This window comes from Cydia amplana, chromosome 16 (assembly GCF_948474715.1).
Source record: "Cydia amplana chromosome 16, ilCydAmpl1.1, whole genome shotgun sequence".
NCBI classification, from domain to species: domain Eukaryota; kingdom Metazoa; phylum Arthropoda; class Insecta; order Lepidoptera; family Tortricidae; genus Cydia; species Cydia amplana.
The window spans coordinates 2782260-2795994 of record NC_086084.1 but is presented as its reverse complement, the minus strand read 5'-3'; the positions used below and the strand labels follow the sequence as shown (position 1 = coordinate 2795994).

At 42.9% G+C, this 13735-nt stretch overlaps 1 protein-coding gene across 1 annotated transcript in view; it reads left to right on the top strand.

The window, feature by feature from the left end:
• Positions 1–13735, top strand: part of LOC134655430 (oxysterol-binding protein-related protein 9) — a 140213-nt gene that overhangs the window by 31822 nt on the left and 94656 nt on the right. Inside the window, exons 2-8 of the mRNA XM_063510898.1 lie at positions 2459–2587; positions 3234–3413; positions 5702–5779; positions 7006–7056; positions 10528–10597; positions 11310–11408; positions 11555–11663. Of these exons, the coding sequence (XP_063366968.1) occupies positions 2459–2587; positions 3234–3413; positions 5702–5779; positions 7006–7056; positions 10528–10597; positions 11310–11408; positions 11555–11663 (716 nt within the window). The remainder of the gene's footprint in view (positions 1–2458; positions 2588–3233; positions 3414–5701; positions 5780–7005; positions 7057–10527; positions 10598–11309; positions 11409–11554; positions 11664–13735) is intronic.

The window sequence follows — 13735 nt, the reverse complement described above, 5'->3', positions numbered from 1 at the left end:
TCTCATCGTACTCGGCGATAGGTGAAAAATTAAAAAAAATCATAACTCCGAAAATACGAAAAATCGCGGAACATACATGGGGGCGATTCAGATAGCCCTCTAGGTCCTCTACCTCCCAGCTTCAGTATATCACTACTTCTTGGGACACCCTGTATATTCAGAATAAAAAACAAACATGAGAAATATTCCATCTATGTTTTAAACAAAAAATAAGGGCGTGATAACGCGAGGAATTTGACATATAACATTGTTTGAATTACCCATATTTTAGACGATATGAAAACAGCATCATCTGGGGAAGTAAAAGTTTTGTAATCTATCTAATCTAAGAAACACCAAAGTATCGGTCCATTACAGAACATCGCAACAAAGTCGAACCGTTCGAGGATAACAAATTAACAATCATTAGTGTACACAAAAACACACACAAACAGCCTTCCACTAAGGGTAAATTCTTGTCTTGTGTTGTGTGTAGTATACAGGGCGACTAAAAAATAACTGCATTCCCATTGCCAGAGAGGTTTTGGGATTATACTGAGCAACTTTTACTATAGGACCAACCCCGAAATCGCGAAAAAAAATGTTGGCTGGTTCATTTTCTATGGGAGGGTAAATTTCTTTTTTCGCGATTAGGGGTTGGTCCCATAGTAAAAGTTGCTCAGTTTAATCCCAAAACCGCCCTGGCAACGAGAATGCAGTAATTTTTTAGCCACCGATTATCATTGCATTTCAAGCAACCTCTCACCTTAAACGCATATAGGTACCTACCGTCTCCATTCCGTCAGGGGTAAACATACGGCAAAATACCTATGAAACTCAATAGAGAAGTTTGCGCATTTCATTCAGCTTAGTTGTATTGCATTGGCTTCTATGCACAAAGTTAGCCCTCAGTTTGAATGCTTGTGATTGTTATCGTGTTTCATTGGAACTTTTATCTGTCTTGTCATTGTCAGTTATATCGGAGTAAAATAGTGGCAATACAAAGGTTATCAGACATGTAAAAATCGTTCGAAAGACCAAATGTTTGGAAACATCCATGACTCAGAAACAAAGATCTGTGCTCATCTTATCACACAAATAAATGCCCTTAGGGCGCGTGTACACGGTGCCGCCTCCGCGCCGCCGCTGCACGGGCTCGTATACACGGTGCCGCCACCGCACCTTCGCGCTATGTACGCGTAAAGCCCGCCGCCGCGCCGCCACCGCGCCGCCGCCGCACCTTCGCGCTATGTACTTACACGAGACGCGTAAAGCCCGCCGCCGCGCCGCCACCGCGCCGCCGCCGCACCTTCGCGCTATGTACACGAGACTCGTATAGCCCGCCGCCGCGGGTTTCACGCGTACGTGTACATAGCGCGAAGGCGCGGCGGCGGCGCGGAGGCGACACCGTGTACACGCGCCCTTACCGGGATTCGAACCTAGGACCATCAGTTTCATAAGCAGGGTCACTACCCAGCCACCCACTAGGCCAGACCGGTCGTCGTCTATTATAAAAGTACAAAATCCAATTTTAACATTGACGTGTTTTGTTACCGGTTTAGAGTTGTGAAATTGTACAGTCAGCAGCAGAAGTTACTAAGCGGACCAGGTATCCAAAATGATCCCGACACGACTTTATTGTTAGAGAATAAGAGCGTGTCAAGGTAATTTTGAACACCTCGCCCGCATAGCAACTTTTGCTGCTGAAGTGCTGACTGTAACTTATAGCTTTGCTTAGCTTAAATTGTAAGTCCCCGATAAGTTATTTCTAAAATGAATAGTTAAATGTATCACTAGGAAAGTTTTAAGCTCGAGGTTGGCAGCAAAACTATAATTTCACGTAGAAATCCGGTTGATGGATATCAATTTTTCTGGCCGTTGAGTAAGATTAATCGTCCTCGAGTTACTGGATACGTTAGAGGTTGTTAGAAGCGTTTCAGTGAAAAGCAATCATTTTCTGAGACTAGCAGACTAATGTTCGCAACATGAATAGCGATTGTTTTCAAATTATCACATTTGTTTTCATGAAAATCTTGGTTTACTAGTGTAAGTCCAACATAACTGTGCATCGAATTGACTAGGTCTGGAGTTGCCACCATAAACGCCAAATCCTCATGAAAATGTTACATTTATAGTGATACTGCCAAACTGCCACGCTTCATCTCATCACTGTAAAGTCTGTAGGATTAGCTTAGCTAAGCAAGGTAAAATCGCCAAATCTTAAGAAACGTTTAACAATTAAATTGAAACTGACATGACAGGTGTCATTCTGTCGAAAACTGTCGAGCTTCACATACATACATATACGTTCAGTTCTGAACACGCGCATCGCTAAGTTTTAGCTTTTCTACTGTTTGACCTACTGTAAAACAACCTATTGTAACTTTTACAGAAATATGAAAATTGTTTATATAGTATTCCCGTAAAGAATGTTTTGGGTATCTTCAACTTTTCTCATCTTTTATCTCTTTCATTTCAGTCTAAAGAGAAGATGACACGCGGCGTACGGCGAGGCTGCGTGCGGCTGCGCGCCGCCGTCATAGGTATAGACGATGAGGACGATTCTACGTTCACCATCACAGTGGATCACAAGACTTTTCATTTCCAGGTAAATATACTATGGACCTTACAGATCTTGTAACAAGGTTGAAGATAGCATGACGTAGGTGTGGTGCGGCTCCGTCCGTCTACGCGCCGCCGTCTTAGGTACCTATAGAGTTATAGACGATGAGTCCAGGTACTGTACTAACAACACCATGGACTTTATGTAATAGGACTAATAAGGTTTAAGTTTGTCTGTTAAACAAGTGTAAAGTTCACAACAAAACTAAGTTTTAGTCTTCTCAATAGGACTATTTTGACTGATGAATTGATGATCGAAAGGTATAACGTTTAGGACTCAAGATACCTCTGCTCTAAGTACAGATCCATTATGGCACGGTAGTAGAAAATGTTAGGGCTCATTTAGACGACGCGAACTCTTATATGATTTTAGTTACATTGCGGACCATTGAGGTTACATCAATTCAGCCGACCGAACTAATGATGCAATGTAATGAAACTCGCATGCGAGTTGTCGCACCGTCTAAATGAGCCCTTACTGACATTTCGAATTTGGTTAGATTTTTTGTGGAAGTGGCAGACCTATTGAGAAATTTCTTAGGTCTCAGTCTTGATAATAGCAAGCTCGCGATTATTTACATAATGTTAATCGTGATTGATTTAAATAATAATTACAATATTTTAAATTCCAGGCCCGAGACGGTTCAGAACGCGAGCGCTGGGTCCGGTCCCTCGAAGACACGATCTCCCGCCACGGTCGGAGGTCGCGCTGGTCGCGGAGCGTACCCGCGCCCAGCGCGCGGCACGGCGACCTCGAGCGGCGGATCGCGGAGGCGGACGCGTACCTGCAGATCATGATCGAGCTGGTGGAGGTACTGCTCGCACACTACAGTTGTCTCTCTCACACCAGCCGCTACACACGGTATCGTTCCAGCGCCGAGCGCGCGGCACGGCGACCTCGAGCGGCGGATCGCGGAGGCGGACGCGTACCTGCAGATCATGATCGAGCTGGTGGAGGTACTGCTCGCACACTACAGTTGTCTCTCTCACACCAGCCGCTACACACGGTATCGTTCCAGCGCCGAGCGCGGCACGCCGACCTCGAGCGGCGGATCGCGGAGGCGGACGCGTACCTGCAGATCATGATCGAGCTGATGGAGGTACTGCTCGCACACTACAGTTGTCTCTCTCACACCAGCCGCTACACACGGTATCGTTCCAGCGCCCAGCGCGCGCCACGGCGACCTCGAGCGGCGGATCGCGGAGGCGGACGCGTATCTGCAGATCATGATCGAGCTGGTGGAGGTACTACTCGCACACTACAGCTGTCTCTCTCACACTAGCCGCTACACATGGTATCGTTCCCGCGCCAAGCGCGCGGCACGGCGACCTCGAGCGGCGGATCGCGGAGGCGGACGCGTACCTGCAGATCATGATCGAGCTGATGAAGGTACTGCTCGCACACTACAACTGTCTCTCTCACACCAGCCGCTACACACGGTATCGTTCCAGCGCCGAGCGCGCGGCACGGCGACCTCGAGCGGCGGATCGCGGAGGCGGACGCGTACCTGCAGATCATGATCGAGCTGGTGGAGGTACTGCTCGCACACTACAGCTGTCTCTCTCACACTAGCCGCCACACACGGTATCGTTCCAGCGCCGAGCGCGCGGCACGGCGACCTCGAGCGGCGGATCGCGGAGGCGGACGCGTACCTGCAGATCATGATCGAGCTGGTGGAGGTACTGCTCGCACACTACAGCTGTCTCTCTCACACTAGCCGCCACACACGGTATCGTTCCAGCGCCGAGCGCGCGGCACGGCGACCTCGAGCGGCGGATCGCGGAGGCGGACGCGTACCTGCAGATCATGATCGAGCTGGTGGAGGTACTGCTCGCACACTACAGCTGTCTCTCTCACACTAGCCGCCACACACGGTATCGTTCCAGCGCCGAGCGCGCGGCACGGCGACCTCGAGCGGCGGATCGCGGAGGCGGACGCGTACCTGCAGATCATGATCGAGCTGGTGGAGGTACTGCTCGCACACTACAGCTGTCTCTCTCACACTAGCCGCCACACACGGTATCGTTCCAGCGCCGAGCGCGCGGCACGGCGACCTCGAGCGGCGGATCGCGGAGGCGGACGCGTACCTGCAGATCATGATCGAGCTGGTGGAGGTACTGCTCGCACACTACAGCTGTCTCTCTCACACTAGCCGCCACACACGGTATCGTTCCAGCGCCGAGCGCGCGGCACAACAGCGACCTCGAGTGGCGGATCGCGGAGGCGGACGCGTACCTGCAGATCATGATCGAGCTGGTGGAGGTACTGCTCGCACACTACAGCTGTCTCTCTCACACTAGCCGCTACACATGGTATCGTTCCAGCGCCGAGCGCGCGGCACAACAGCGACCTCGAGTGGCGGATCGCGGAGGCGGACGCGTACCTGCAGGTCATGATCGAGCTGGTGGAGGTACTGCTCGCACACTACAGCTGTCTCTCTCACACTAGCCGCTACACATGGTATCGTTCCAGCGCCGAGCGCGCGGCACAACAGCGACCTCGAGTGGCGGATCGCGGAGGCGGACGCGTACCTGCAGGTCATGATCGAGCTGGTGGAGGTACTGCTCGCACACTACAGCTGTCTCTCTCACACTAGCCGCTACACATGGTATCGTTCCAGCGCCGAGCGCGCGGCACAACAGCGACCTCGAGTGGCGGATCGCGGAGGCGGACGCGTACCTGCAGGTCATGATCGAGCTGGTGGAGGTACTGCTTGCACACTACAGCTGTTTCTCTCCACGATATTGCGTCACGATCGTCGATCTCATAAGGCCTGGGTGGTTTCAGCGCTGAATGTTCTTTTAAAAAGTCTGCCATGTTTACCAATGTTGTCAATTACTCACTCTAGCGGCTGTAGCATGGTACGATTTTTATCACCTGTCTATGCTTGTCACTTTCGCACTGACATACTTGTTAGAACGTGACAGACTTGTTTTAGGTAGTGCTCAGAAGATTTATTTTTCGATATTTCTAATTTAACCTTTGAATGAGATCAGAAGAAATTGGAAAAACTCTAGATATTACAATAACCAAGTTTCTAGTAATTATTGCCACACAACATTTCAATAATAATTGAATGTGCAATTTGTTTCTTTTCAGAAAATGACACTCAGGGTATCAGAGCTGGGTGACCCGCATGAGAAGGCGAAAGGACAAGTTATATTAGACCATTCCAATGTGAGTACCCTCAATTTTCCATACATACAATATCCAGTGTTTTTCAACCCATTCCCAATAATAATAAATGACTAGAAATCCCACCAGTTGTTACTAGTGGGGATATCCCATCTCTCTCGGTATGAAAAAACAGACAGGTTGAAAAACACTGCAGTATGTCATTATGCCTATGGGGCTGTAAAAATACCTGATGACATTTCTTGCCAGGGCGCCAACCCTATTTATGTCACATCGCTAAGCGTAAAGGCCTGTGCACACCGGATGCGTATGTGTAGATGTGCACGTGCACATCGCTTGCGTGACGTGTGCGTGCGGCTCAAACATTTTAGCGCACGTGCACGCAGCCAGTGTGACTTGCCCTCTAGCATACATAGTAAAGTTAATGTAAATATTTGTAACATGAAATCGTGATAAGATGCGATATATTTAAAGACGTTTCGAAAAACCGTTATTAACCCAAAACCGTTCTAAATGTCATCATTCAGAAGTTTATCTAATTTGCTAAACATATACATACATAGGACTGTGTATTGTGCTCAACTATTTCGATGAATGCGTCAAAAATATATATATTTATCTCATCATCATCAATATAGAACTCTACAACCAAAACATTATAAAATTAATAAATCTATTTTCTTTTTTTTTAACATTATAAACACTTTAAAGAGGTCTCTATTGTTTCCCAAAAAGTTTTAAGTCATAATGTAATGTTTGCCCGCATTTTCGTTATTCATAATTTATTTGGTTCAGAAACGCGTCGCTTTTCAGGATTGCCATAAATTCAATTCAATTATCTTTATTTCAGATAAAGCATCCATATCGTGTTAGTTACAAAATAAAAATAAATCTTAAGCTAAAACTTAAATACTATGTTAGTAAAATAAATTAAATTATTCTTAAAACCTACAGGCCAGCCTATTTGACATAAGTCGCTAAAGGCTTGACCTGATCTAGCCAATGTGCCAGTATACTACAGTTATATATAAAACAAACCTAACTTAACCTATCTATAGGATAACCTTACGAAAATTCTGAAATGTTAACAGGTTTCAGTTTTAGGACTAATGATAACATGACTTGCAAGTTTATGGGAAACAAAGGGACCCCACTTTAAAGATTATAGATTCAGCTTTCAAAGCGTAAATACACGAACGCCTGCAGCGAGCTTAAATTCACATGAATTTTACGTTTTTATTATAATTTTCAATGTTTTTCCTTTGCAGGCAATGTTGGATAACATTAAACATTCCATAGTGCTTCTACAAATAGCTAAGGTACTGTAGATTGATGCTGACGTATTCATATCATATACAGGGTGGAAACTTGAGATGATACTGGGACAAACTTCTTCTTTTACTCGTATAATAGCGCTTTGCCATATATAGTTGAAATTACTTATTACCAGAGCTCGGCGGGGGTGAGCTATTTACCTTATAATTTGACAAGTCTTACGTCATATTGTTAGAGGTTTCATATCTGTAGGATAGTAACCTACTTACTGTAACCCTGGCCGACGGCATATGACATATCTAAATGTGATTGACGTGCTTGTTAGCTTTCTATTCGTGTTCTTGTTTTTACTCTTGTGCTGAATATACTCTGCTTACATATTTTATAATAATATGTGTTTAAATTAACCCATACATCACATATTATAAGGAAAATAGCTCACCCCCGCCGAGCTCTGCTTATTAATTTAACGTTTCATAGCGGTCGAACCACATGAACCATCTCTGCTTTCCACCTCGTATAAGGTACCTGCACCATAGAAGGTCCGGTTCATAAGCTTGATAACTAATGATCGGACACCGGTAGCATTTTATGTCATTTTGACGTCCAACGTAATACTCTTATAGCTTTAACCGAACAATTAGTCATTACGTTGGACGTCAAAATGACATAAAATGCTACCGGTGTCCGATCATTATTGATAACTTACAAAATTTCATACTTTTATAAGTGCGAATGGGTTCAAATGTTACGTTTATGTCCATACCATAGACAACACAGCAAGTTTAATATGGGCACGTATTTAACCGGTCAACTAATTAATCGAATTTGGGTAGTTTATAAAAATAGAAATGGCTACTAAAATTAATAGTTTGGCAACAAAAACGGAGCCTTAAATATGTCAATATGAGTTGTATTTTAATGCCGTTACAGCTTCTGATTATTTTTAGGCAGGGCAGGTACCAAGTATTTATTTGGCAACTGAATTAATATATTGGAGACCATTTATGAAGCACATTTTAAAAAGAAAACGGCTATCTATTAATTAAAAAGTGAAGTTCTTTTAAAATATTTTATTTGGTCATTACACGGTCAACCTAACACGCTCCTTCTCGCTTCGCTCGTCGTCGCACCTATCTGTTGACTCTAGCAGAACACAGTGGTAACTATTGAAATTAGTAATAAAAAATTTAAAGATCTAATGGTATAATGGCCATTAGGCGTTTCATGATTAGAAATTTCGACTATAAGTATACTGACCATTGCGTATTGGTAAATTAATTTGAGGTGTTTTGTGTAAAAAGTGACCAATATTCATTAAATTTTAACTGCTTTCGTGTTAAAATATCACCTAGCTGAAACGATATGCTCAGTTATGATTAGTTGATTACTTAGGTGTGAACAACTAGATGACAACTAAATTTTATGTTCGCTTTACAATATTAGTTGCCAATTTATTATTTTAGACGCCAACCTATCACTTTAAGTTCCCTATAATTTTTTTGGGTAGCTTGATTTTGCTGCCCGTTTTTTTAATAATATGATGCTTATATTTGGGGCAAAAATATATTTTTGGTGCTAAAATATTAATGCACAGCCAAATTATATTATTATATGCCCAATGAAAGTTCCTGTTTAATATTTTAGTTGCCCGGTTAATTTTTTTTTCACCTTCCCATACAAACGGAGTTTCGTTCTCATTTTAAAACTACGTATTGGATTGTAATGAAACTTTGCACATGCAATGACATGAGGTATATCTACTTCTGTAATTAGCATAGTTCCACTTTATAAAACAAACAATTTTTTTAAACTATGGTACCTTATCCTATTGTAAGTACAAAGTTTCAGAGCAATCTAACTAGTCGTTTAAAAATGAGAGCGTAACTACGTCTTTACGGAGAATCGAGCTTTCCTTAAACATAAGAAAAAAACACAATGGGCTTTCTTTGGTACAGGTACCGTAAGGTTTTATTGTATGGGAAAGTTCCCATACAATAAAATTCATAGTTTACTGCTGAGTGAAGTTGATCTTTCTGATCCGTCAAGTGAGGTTGTTACTACTGGCCCTTTATATTATACGAGCGACCCGCCCCGGCTTCGCACGGGTTAACAAATTATACATAAACCTTCCTCTTGAATCACTCTATCTATTAAAAAAAAACGCATCAAAATCCGTTGCGTAGTTTTAAATATCTAAGCGTACGGACAGACAGACAGACAGGGAAGCGACTTTGTTTTATACTATGTAGTGATTATAGTAAACTAAGAAAAGTCAAATATTTATTTTTCGACATATTTATAACAGTATGATACTCGTATATGTGTAGCAATATGATGCTTCGCCACAGTTTCGAATAAGCTTGTTACAGTATGTTAGTCCACTTTTCATTAAAACTTACTGACCTAAACATAATAATATAACGGTCGTTTTAATAACAAAACTTCCGTGAGACACAGACATAGGTATTATAGTATTTTATGCAACCGTTGTTTAAGAGGGGTCAAAAAAGGCGAGTGGCGTGAGTAACAATTTGAGGCGAAGCCGAAAATTGTTAATAAAGACGCCACGAGTATTTTTTGACTCAGTTAAATAACGTTGCATACAATACTTTTTCTACGACCAAACACTTTGAAATAAAATTGTAAATTTAACAAATATTTACCTACGGTATCTATGTTTTTAGTGATTCTTGTGCTAGGTATTACTGATATTTCTTCAGGCGTAGACACTAAGTTTTTGTCTTCATCCACACACTGTTTTTTAACATAAAAGTTAAGTTTTCATTCGACAGGCACAATAGTATTCATATTCAAGATTAACAATATTCAAGAAGTAGCAAAGAATGGAGGCTACGAGCGGGAAAAGAATGAATGAAATTAAAAAAAAAAACATGTCTATGGTTCACTTATTTGTCAGATATGATATTCACACCCATAAGCGAGAGCGAGAAAGATATATTTCTTTCTCGCTCTCACTTATGGGTGCGACGAACCAAGGTCGCGTTGCGGTGCGACAGTGTGTTATGACTATAAGGTTGGCAACAATGTATTTTTTAAGTGGCCATTACACGAAGTATTGTAAAAGAGCCAAAAAGATACTGCGTGTATGCACAAATGCTTTTTTAGGGAATAGACTAAAGACTTGTCTTGACAACTTTAAGATAGGGTTTTAAAGATGTGTGCACGACCCTTTAAATGACAAATAAAAGTACGGGAGTAGAAAAAATATATTAAAAACGGGTCACTCACGGGTCATCCCCGGGCTATCTCCGGGGGTTACGGGTCATCTTGTTCGGAAACCCGACCAAGATGACCCAATTTAACATAATCTATTAGAAACTTTTTTCTAATTTTCGCTTTATATTTTGTTATTTTCTTCTGGCTAAAGGCAAAAAATAACAAGAAATATTTGATCCACCCTGTATGATATTTTTACACTAACACATAATTTTGTTTGGTCTGTTATTGTATTGTATTAAGTTCGCTTTGTAATGGCCTTCATTTTCTTTCAGAATACAGTAAATCCCGTAAACGGTGTCTACCAAGGACCTACAAGTACCTCACAAACACATATCAAACAAGGTATAACATCACACTCATAACCATAGCACCGTTCGCAGACGTTTCTGCTTGTTAAAAATTTAATTCACACTCCTGAGCCCGTACCATGAGTCATTAACAGTGTCAAAACTGACATAACCTCTAGCCGGCCATACGTCAAACCTTGCCAAGCAAAATGAAATTTTATTTTGTCAACACAAAGTTCAAATTAGAATGGAACAGGAGACCTTTTTATAGGTCTCTGGGAGGCTAGAGGATAAACGCTTTCGAGAACGTAATTTACTTTCTATACATCTCGCTTGCACTTATATGCGAGTACGAGCGAGATGCATAGAAAGTAAATTACGTTCTCTATGACGTTTAATGTCAGTGACAAACAGGTGGTAGTCGTGCTGTTAGTGTTGGGTAGGACTCGAGTCATTTGAGTCCTCTGCTTGAAGACTAGACTCAGTTTTTCAGACTCTTATAACTAAGCCTACAATGAGAGCCTGTACGCAACATAACCTACAGCTTTACAGTTTATTTATTTATTTAAACTTTATTGCACAAAATACAAATAAAATGTACAAATGGCGGACTGCCTAAAGGCATTATCTATCTAAACAGAGATGTAATAAAAATGGTATAAGTACAGTTCATTCACGGTCCACTGCCAACAGTCTGTAATGTATTGTTGTTATTACCTGTTTTCAATTTTAATTTAAGTTTAGAATACATTGGTTTCCACATCCAGGTTCATCAGACGTGTCTCCGCACGTGGAGCTGGGCTCCGAATGCCGAGAACTGTCTACTTCCACATCCTCACTGCCATTGGAAACCATCGAAGCGACAAGTGAGTCTATTACTATTGAAATAAGGTTCAGTTTAGATTGCAACAATCCTCTACCCTGCCAGAATATTCTAAAACACTATTGAAATACGCTTTTTACCGTTATAACTTGAGCTCTATCGCCATACTAACAAAGTCAAATTTCGCAGGGCAAGCCATGTCGCTACTAGTCCCCGACACGTCGTACTCGTCGTCAGAAGGGGAAGACGACTTCTACGACGCGGACGACGGGGTGGACAACACGCAGCCGGGACCTAGGTAAGTGCTAGACTGTAGTGTTTATTACAGTTCGGGCAAGGCATGTCGCTACTATTCCCCGACACGTCGTACTCATCGTCAGAAGGGGACAACGACGCGGACGACGGGGTGGACAACACGCAGCCAGGACCTAGGTAAGTGCTAGTGCTAGACTGTAGTGTTTATTATAGTTCGGGCAAGCCATGTCGCTACTAGTCCCCGACACGTCGTACTCGTCGTCAGAAGGCAAAGACGACTTCTACGACGCGGACGACGGGGTGGACAACACGCAGCCGGGGCCTAGGTAAGTGCTAGTGCTAGACTGTAGTGTTTATCATAGTTCGGGCAAGCCATGTCGCTACTAGTCCCCGACACGTCGTACTCGTCGTCAAGGGGAAGACGACTTCTACGACGCGGACGACGGGGGGACAACACGCAGCCGGGGCCTAGGTAAGTGCTAGATTGTAGTGTTTATTATAGTTCGGGCAAGCCATGTCGCTACTAGTCCCCGACACGTCGTACTCGTCGTCAGAAGGCGAAGACGGCTTCTACGACGCGGATGACGGGGTGAACAACACGCAGCCGGGGCCTAGGTAAGTGCTAGACTGTAGTGTTTATTATAGTCGGGCACGCCATGTCGCTACTAGTCCCCGACACGTCGTACTCGTCGCCATAAGGACAAGACGACTTCTACGACGCGGTCGACGGGGTGGACAACACGCAGCCAGGACCTAGGTAAGTGCTAGATTGTAGTGTTTATTATAGTTCGGGCAAGCCATGTCGCTACTAGTCCCCGACACGTCGTACTCGTCGTCAGAAGACGAAGACTGCTTCTACGACGCGGATGACGGGGTGAACAACACGCAACCGGGACCTAGGTAAGTGCTAGACTGTAGTGTTTATTATAGTCGGGCAAGCCGTGTCGCTACTAGTCCCCGACACGTCGTGCTCGTCGTCGTAAGGAGAAAACGACGAAAAAAACAGCTGGGGAGTGACTGCATATTGCATACTGAAATAATAGGCTACAAAGTGATTCGCTGTGGGTTACAGACAGGCCAATTCGAGGTTTAGTTATTCGATCTGTTTCCGATATCATACTGATCTGTCAGTGTCAAAACTGACGTTTTTGGTTGAAGAAATTTCACTTTTGACACTGACAGATCAGTATCATATCGGAAATAGATCGAATAACTAAAACTCGAATTGGCCTGAGAGGCCGTGTGCATGCAAACATCGAGAGCGGCTGAAATGGGTCAGCTGTAGGGTTGTACAAACATGAAGCTCCGACATTCCAATATTTTCCCGTTTGTCTCGAAGTAATACATTACATATACACATTGATATAGAATAAAGAACTGGATACCCAATCAGCCGCAAAAAATGGCCCCACAAAAGTGATGTTAAAACAGATCATGCATTACTTTTTCGTTTAGTCTTGTTTGAAACGCTCAAATGTGAAGTTGTCAACAATTACGAAATGTGCCGTCGAAATATGTAAAAATAACAATGATAAAACAAGGAAAAAGGATGGAATGTATTTCTTTCGGTTAGTTCTTGGGATAGCATTACATAATTTATGTAATCTGGTGGTAATTTTATGGTTTTGAATAAATTAATTTGTTAGTACCAAAGAAGGGATGTCAAGGAACAAAAATCTAATGAGTCGATGTGAGGTCAATATTTTTTTATATTTTTATATGGCATTCGTAACGAATAACATTATGTTTAAATTCAAGATTTCCAAGAAAACATATAACACGTGCAAAGTGGACTGCTATTTAATTATAGAAAGAGATAGGGGTGATGCAGTTTTAAACAAGGCAAAACGACACTTGTGTTTTCGGCCCATTTCCCTGTTTCCTACATATACACCACCAATAAGGGCTTATATCGACTAACTGTAAATGCAAACCTGTCTGAACACAGTGACAACCACAGGATTTTTTTTATAAAGTATGAACTTTATAAAAACAAGCAACAACGGTTGCACTCCAGGAGTGCCGATAGAAGTGAAAACTCACCTCACTATGTTACCGACGCCCGGTAACACGATACATACGTTTAGCGGAGGTATTCTATTTATTTATTATATA